The 7,461-nt window shown below is 34.7% G+C and overlaps 1 protein-coding gene across 1 annotated transcript in view; it reads right to left on the bottom strand.

The window, feature by feature from the left end:
- Positions 1,251 to 7,461, bottom strand: part of LOC109728510 (phospholipase A(1) DAD1, chloroplastic-like) — a 7,932-nt gene continuing 1,721 nt past the window's right edge. Inside the window, exons 2-3 of the mRNA XM_020258923.1 lie at positions 5,016 to 5,143; positions 1,251 to 1,415 (exon numbers count right to left, since the gene is read on the bottom strand). Of these exons, the coding sequence (XP_020114512.1) occupies positions 1,251 to 1,415; positions 5,016 to 5,143 (293 nt within the window). The remainder of the gene's footprint in view (positions 1,416 to 5,015; positions 5,144 to 7,461) is intronic.

The raw sequence follows: 7,461 nt of genomic DNA on the forward strand, positions 1-7,461 counted from the left end.
CCCTCGCGTCGCACGGAGTCCGTTTTGCGCCTATTTGACGCCAACGCGACTCGGACCTGTCCCGACACTCTCCAGAGCTGTCGATAAGCCTCCAGTCAAACACCAGGGATCTCACATTTATATTTTTAAATTTTAAATTTCATAATTATTTTAAATTTTAAAATTTTAGAATTTTAAATTATTTTTAAAATTAAAATATCAAATTTTAAATTTTGTACAATTTTGAAATTTAAAATTTTAATTTTAATTCAAATTTAAATTTAGACTTTATATTATTTTAAAATAAAATTAAATAAAAATATTAATTTATGCAAATATCAAAAAAAATTTACTAAACAGCTTTTCAAAATCACTTCAGAAAAATCACTTTATCTAAACTCCGCCAAACGCTCTACAGCTTTTAACCAAAATCACTTCTCCAATCCAAAATCACTTTTTCAGAAATCACATTTTTAGAAGTTAGGTCAAACAGGTCCTAAGTGGTATAGATCATGTTCAACGGTGCCGATCGTCGATTTAAAGGCTCTATCATTAAAAACAAATGAGTGGCAACGGAGCCGGTTTGCTACCGATAGCATTCCAGCTCAACTCTATATATATATAAAAGTAAAAGTACACATTCATTAGTGCTTTTAGATTTCTAATTCTTAGATTTACCCCTTAACTATTAGTTGTCTTTGAATCAAATACTATTTTTCCTACCACCATTAAACTCAAATTGGCTACTATCATCCAAATCCTACAACACCTCCATCCATGGGTTTCAAACCTAAGTATAAACCCCTTGGTGCTTTTAGAAAGTATTCTAGCTCAATTCTATATATAGAGAGAGAGATAGAGAGTTTGGCTATAATGCTATCAATAGCACTAGACATTTGGTGCTATCAAGTTTTCTGCCGTTAGATCCATCTCTTTGATCATTTCCATCCGTTAATTAGATCATACTATTCAACCAACCACCCAATCAACCCTTAGGAACCAGTATCATCCTAACCACACATCGCTTTATTCAAGTGTTGAAAACTTAATAGCACCAATGACTTTGTGCTATTAATAGTACTAGTGTAGTTACCCGCGCGAGACGGCGGGCAGGTATTATAAGAGTATTAGATTTTTAATCCAATCCAACTCATCTTAAACAGAAACTATCAAATAATTCCAAAAAATACTGTAAAATAGGTTAAAAATAGATTAAAAAAATGAAAAATAAGAAGAGAGAGAAAAAAAAGAAAAGATAGAGAAACTCTCACTTAATATTGGTCTTTAAGAGGGCGAGGCTTGCCATTGCTTTTACTGCCGCCTCGATCTCCACTGTCATTGCCCACCCTTTCTTCCGCAGCCGTCTTAGTCTCTACTGCCATCACATTCACCGCCTCCGCCACCGCTATGACCTGAAGCATCGCCCACGCCTCAGGCTAAATGAGAAGAGGATAATACATCAAAATTAGGAATTTTAAAAAAAAGAAAAAAAAAAAGTAAATAGATCCCACACCTCTTACTAAATGAAGGAGGTTGTTATTTATTATAAGAAACAAAATAGGGTTTCATTTTCATGACATGCATAGGAGAGAATGAGGCTTTTGCGTTAGTTTTTATGGTTTACGATTATATTAGGGTTAAAATGGGTGAATACATTAATTAGACGTTACATGCGAAGGGAAGGCAAAGGGTTGGGCCTTTTGGATGGGTTTCTAGATTTACGATTTGGATAGGATTAAATAAGGTGTTATATGATATTTAATGTCACTATTGCTTAGTGGTTCAACGAATCTACATCATCCATATTAAACGGAATGAATTTATTAGCAATAAACTCAAGTAGCAGGTAAATAGAGAGAGTTAATTATTTTGTTAATTTGATATTTAGATAGAGGAAGTGGTTTCATTTATTTATTTATTTATTTATGAGAATGAAGGGATGAAGGGTGACTTGCCACGTGGCAAGAATTATTGTGCTTTCATTTAGGTTTATAGATAGATTCTAGCCTAGTTTTATATATAGAGAAAGAGAGAGAGAATCCAGCTGCCATTCTTTTAGGAGGATAGGGACCTTCGTCCTATTAAATCGTTTTTCATGATAGAGATTCCGAATCGATGATCAGAATCGTTGAAATTGATCTAGAGTATTTGAATTATCTAGGAACTAAATTTTATAAATTTTAAAATTTATTTACATATTGATCAAAGGATTGCAAAATTAATAGTTTTTGACGGCCTATATGAATCGTTTGTTTGTTTAACGATTTAGAGTAATCTAAACAAGTTGAATTTTTGATAGAAAATTCTTTATACTATTTGGATAATATTTAATAACTCCGATTGTAAATTGAAAAAGTCTAATCACTATTTTCAGAAGGTCATTTGTTTTTGACCGTTCATGTTTCGACTTTTTGGACTTAATAATGATTTTTAAAATTACAAAATTCAGTTCTAAACATTTCTAATAGTGTAGATCAATTTCAATGGTGCCGATTATCAATTTGAAGTTTCGATCATCCAAAATGACGTGGTAGGATAAAGACTTCTATCATCTTAAGAAAATAGTAGCCGAATATATATATATAAAGAGAGAGAGAGACAGAGCTATGGTGCTTGTAAAACCATTAAGCACTTGGTGCTTGTAATTTTTTCACCATTAGCCAGATTTATCCCGTTAATCATTTTCATCCGTTAGATTATACTATTCAACCAACCACCCACTCAACCCTAGGGGACCACTGCACACCTCTTTATCCAAAGGCTACAAACCTACGAGCACCAATGACTTTAAAAATATAATAGCGCAATTCTCTCTCTCTCTCTCTCTCTCTCTCTCTAATAGATAATATATAGTAATATATATATAGTAGGGCTACTGTGCTATTAGGAGCACAGCAGCCCTTGTGCTCCTATATTTCTAACCACCCATCAAGTTTGATGGATGATTAGAATAAAAGAGGAAAGAAATATTAGGGAGAAATTGGATGCTTCAATTCTCTTCTCCTTCAATTTCTATTCAATATCTCTTCTTTCTTTCATTCTAACCACCCATCAAGGTGGTTAGAAAGTTAGAAGCACAAGGACTGCTGTGCTCCTAATAGCACAGTAGTCCTACTCTCTCTCTCTCTCTCTCTCTCTCTCTCTCTCTCTCTCTCTCTCTCTCTCTATATATATATATATATAATCACTAAACAATGACTACTACTTGGTATTATGTGTGCAAAATGTTGCTATTTGATTATTCTTGTTTTGGATCAGCTTGTGAGGTATTCCCCATTTGGATTCTTTTATGATTTACTTCTATATAGTATTGAGATAGGCCAAAGGCCAATTTGCATAAAAATTCACTAATTTTGGGCTTTTGCAAAAGTAGGCCACCTTCTTCTTTTTTGCAGATTCGGTCCGAATTTTCAACAAACTGACCAAAATACCCTTGTTACTTTTTCTCTCTCCTCTTTTTCTCTCCTCTTCTTTTCAATCGTTTATTTTTTTCTCTCGCTGAAGAAAGCAGCAGAGGCAAAGGCGGAGGTGGAAATGGCCCGTCTCGCCTCTCACCCTCATGCTCTCGCCCTCACCCTTGCCTTCACCCGCGCACCCCCCATCTTCCTTGCCTCCGACCCCACCGAGGTCACGCCGCGACTCTTTTTTTTTTTTTTCCTCTCCGACTCTCCTCCACCGTCTCCGACAACGATGCCTCTCTCGCCCTTCCCCGCCATTCTTGTCCTTTCCTTCTCCTTCCTCCCCTACCGCCTCCGACGACGACGCATTTCGCTGACGCCGACACCGTGGATCGAGGTCGCTGCGGCGCTGCAGCCTCGGAGCGAGGGGTCCTTAGCGGCGTCGTCGCCGGCGCCGTGGCTGTTGGCAGAGAGGGGTCATCAAAAAAAATTATAGAAGAAGCAAAAAAAAAAAAAAAAAAAAAAAAAATAAAGATAAAAAATTATAGAAAAAGAAAGATGAAGATGAAATTGCACTATTAAAATAAAATTGTACTGTTTTAAAAGAACGTTGCACTATTATGGACATAAGTTATACTACTTAAGATGTAAACTACAGCTTTAAAATAAAAATTACACTCTTTACACGAAAATTACACTCTTTGGGAGATAATTACCTGTTTCTCCTCTTATTGCACTCTTTTAAATGCAAACTACATTCATTAAGATGAAAGTTACACTGTTTAAAAAAAAATTTCACGCTTTGAGAGATATTTACACTGTTTCTTCTCTTGTTGCACTCTTTGAGATGTAAACTGCACCCTTTTAAGATATATTTATACTGCTTCTCCTCTTGTTGAATTGTTTCTCCTCTTGTTGCACTATTTCTTCTCTTGTTATACTATTTTTTCTTTTAAACTGCACCCTTTAAGAGGAGAAATAATGTAACAAGAGAAGAAATAGTGCAATAAGAGGAGAAACAATACAATAAGAGAAGCAGTATAAATATCTCTTAAACGGATACAGTTTACATCTCAAAGGATGCAAGAAGAGGAGAAACAGTGTAAATATCTCTCAAAAAGTGCAACTTCCGTTTAAAGAGTGTAACTTTCATCTTAATGGATGCAGTTTACATCTAAAATAGTGCAATAAGAGAAAAAACAGTATAAATATCTCTCAAAGAGTGTAATTTTTGTTTAAAGAGTTTAATTTTCATTTTAAAGCTGCAGTTTATATATTAATAATGTAACGTTCTTTTAAAACAGTGCAATTTTATTTTAACGGTGCAATTTCATCTTCATCTTTCTTTTTCTATAATTTTTTATCTTTATTTTTTTTTTCTTGCTTCTTCTATATTTTTTTTTGTCACCTGTTTCTGGCAGCACCAGCGACAATGCCGCTAAGAACCCCCTGCTCCGAGGCTGCAGTGCCGCAGCGACCTCCACAGTGTCGGCGTCGGCGAAGATGCGTCGTCGTCGAAGGCGCCAGAGGAAGAGGGAAAGGGAGAGGACGAGAAGGGCGGGGAAGGGCAAGAGAGGTGTCGTCGTCGGAGATGGTGGAAGACAGTCAGAGAGGAAAAAAAAAGAGTTGCAGCGCGGCCTCAGCGTGGTCGGAAGCGAGGAAGGTGTGAGGTGCGCGGGCGAGGGCGAGGGCGAGGGCGAGAGCGAGAGCATGAAGGTGAGAGGCAAGGCGAGCAGTTTCCGCTTCCGCCTCTGCCTCCGCTGCCTCTTCAGCGAGAGAAAAAAAAAATGAACGAGAGAAAAAAAAAAAAAAAGAGAGAAAAAGAGGAGAGAGAAAAAATAATAAGGATATTTTGGTCAGTTTGCTGAAAATCCGATTTGAATATGCAAAATCGAAAAAAGTGGCCCACTTTTGCAAAAGCGCAAAACTAGTGGATTTTTTATGCAAATTGGCCTAGGCCAAAACATATTGAAATATACTTTTTTGATTTTTTTGTTGAAACTATAGAAAATATATATTATAACTATACAACAAGAATAATTTTCTATTGTACTTTCTCACCACACATAACGTAATTTTTTCGCAATTTCAAACAAATCTTTAGTCTTCCCAAATACTGAATTACAACATCAAAACTATGTAATTCTATTCAAGAATTTAAGTATCGTGGTATGGAATCGTACTGTGCATGCCGGGTCGTACCGATGTATGCTGGTCACAAAAAATATAAGTATACCAACACATAATGATATGAAAATTTATTTTCTTTAGCAACAAAATTTTATAATTGCTTATTCTGTATTTTAATCAAATCTTTTAAATTTTATTGATAAATTAATTACTAATTTAAAGTAAAAAGTTTTGAACTGTGCCATAAGTACGAGGGTTGTATCGTGTCAATATCTTATTGACACGGTACAATACAGTAAATATGGCATGTACCGATGGATACTTAAATCCTTAATTCTATTTCATCCAAACACCTTTCTAAGCTTTGTAGTTTTCTGTGGTAATTGATCCACATGTCAAAAACAAAAACAAAAACAAAAAAAAAAAAAAATCAGTAGTCCCTTTACTATCTTCGTTCTTATTAATTTGCAATTCATTTCAGAACACTAAAATTAAGTCTCAATTTAACATACACTATAACAAAAGAGTTACTTTGTAGGAGTAAAATGATCATCCCATATATATAGAAATTAAGCCTAGATATACAACGCTCAAAGTACATGGGTTATTAATAGGCCCTCGGTAACACTTGCCACGAATGCGGAGAGAGTTTTTGGGCCAAGCACTTTTTCGGGCTGGAAAAGGTAGAATGAGGCCACAATATTTCATATCAACTGTTCTTCAAATCATATGCATATCCATATGCTTTAAAAATATATATAGGCAAATGAAGAGTCGTTATATATATATATATATATATATATATATATATATATATATATAGATAGAGTGAGGCTACTATACTATCGGAAGCACAGAGCCTTCCGTGCTTCTAGCTCGTTTTCGATGTTGCGACTTTCGAATCGTCGATCGGCTCCGTTAAACTTGATCTAGAGTATTTGAAGTACCTAGAAAATAAATTTTATGATTTTACGATATCATTTGCCTAGTGAACAAAGGGGCTCAAAATCAACGGCTGAAAATAAAAATCTTACAAAATGTAATAATATGACATTAAAATTTTAAATCAAAGATATTGATCTTGTTTTATATAGTATAAAGAATTTTCTATCAAAATTTCACGTGATTTGAATATTTCTACACCGTTAAACTTGCAAACGGCTCACTACGGCCATTGAAATTTGTTGATTTTGAGCGATCGTAGGCAAATGATATTCGAAAAATAATAAAATCTTATTTCTAATGGTACCGCAATAATCTATTGATCATATTAATCGAGCCGATCGCAATTCCGCAGAAGTCACAACATGAAGAAGAGCTGAAGACAGAAGGCTCCGTGCTTCATAGCATAGTAGCCTCACTCTATATATATATATATATATATATATATATATATATATATATCATACAACAGAATTAGGTTATAGGGACACATATTTGGGACACTTTTAAGTAAGTGTCCCATTTATACTAAAACTTAAAAACACGTCTACTAATGCCTAAATATAAAGCCCAATCCAACCAAAAATAAAAAATTACTCTACTCAACCCACCACATCCAGTCCATTTGGTCCGATTACAAACAGAAAAGAAAAAAAAGAAAAATCAATTACCATCTTTTCTTCTCTCTTCACTCAATCCACTGAAATTCTAGACGAATAGTCTTTACTGTCGTCCTCCTCCGCCACCGCAGCCAACGAGATAGAGTTTCGACTGTTGCTAAATGCTTAAATAAGTATTGGTAAATTAGCATGATTCTTTTAGGTTATAGCGACACTTTTTAACTGTCACTATATACCTAGCGACCCCACATATAGAAATACTTTTTAAAAGTGTCGATAATTTTAGCTAGCAGCACTTTTTTGATATGTACCTACAGTTAAAAGTGTCGCTATAGACCATTTTTGTTGTATATATATATATATATATATATATATATAAAGAGAGAGAGAGT

Source organism: Ananas comosus, linkage group 24, assembly GCF_001540865.1.
Source record: "Ananas comosus cultivar F153 linkage group 24, ASM154086v1, whole genome shotgun sequence".
Taxonomy (NCBI): domain Eukaryota; kingdom Viridiplantae; phylum Streptophyta; class Magnoliopsida; order Poales; family Bromeliaceae; genus Ananas; species Ananas comosus.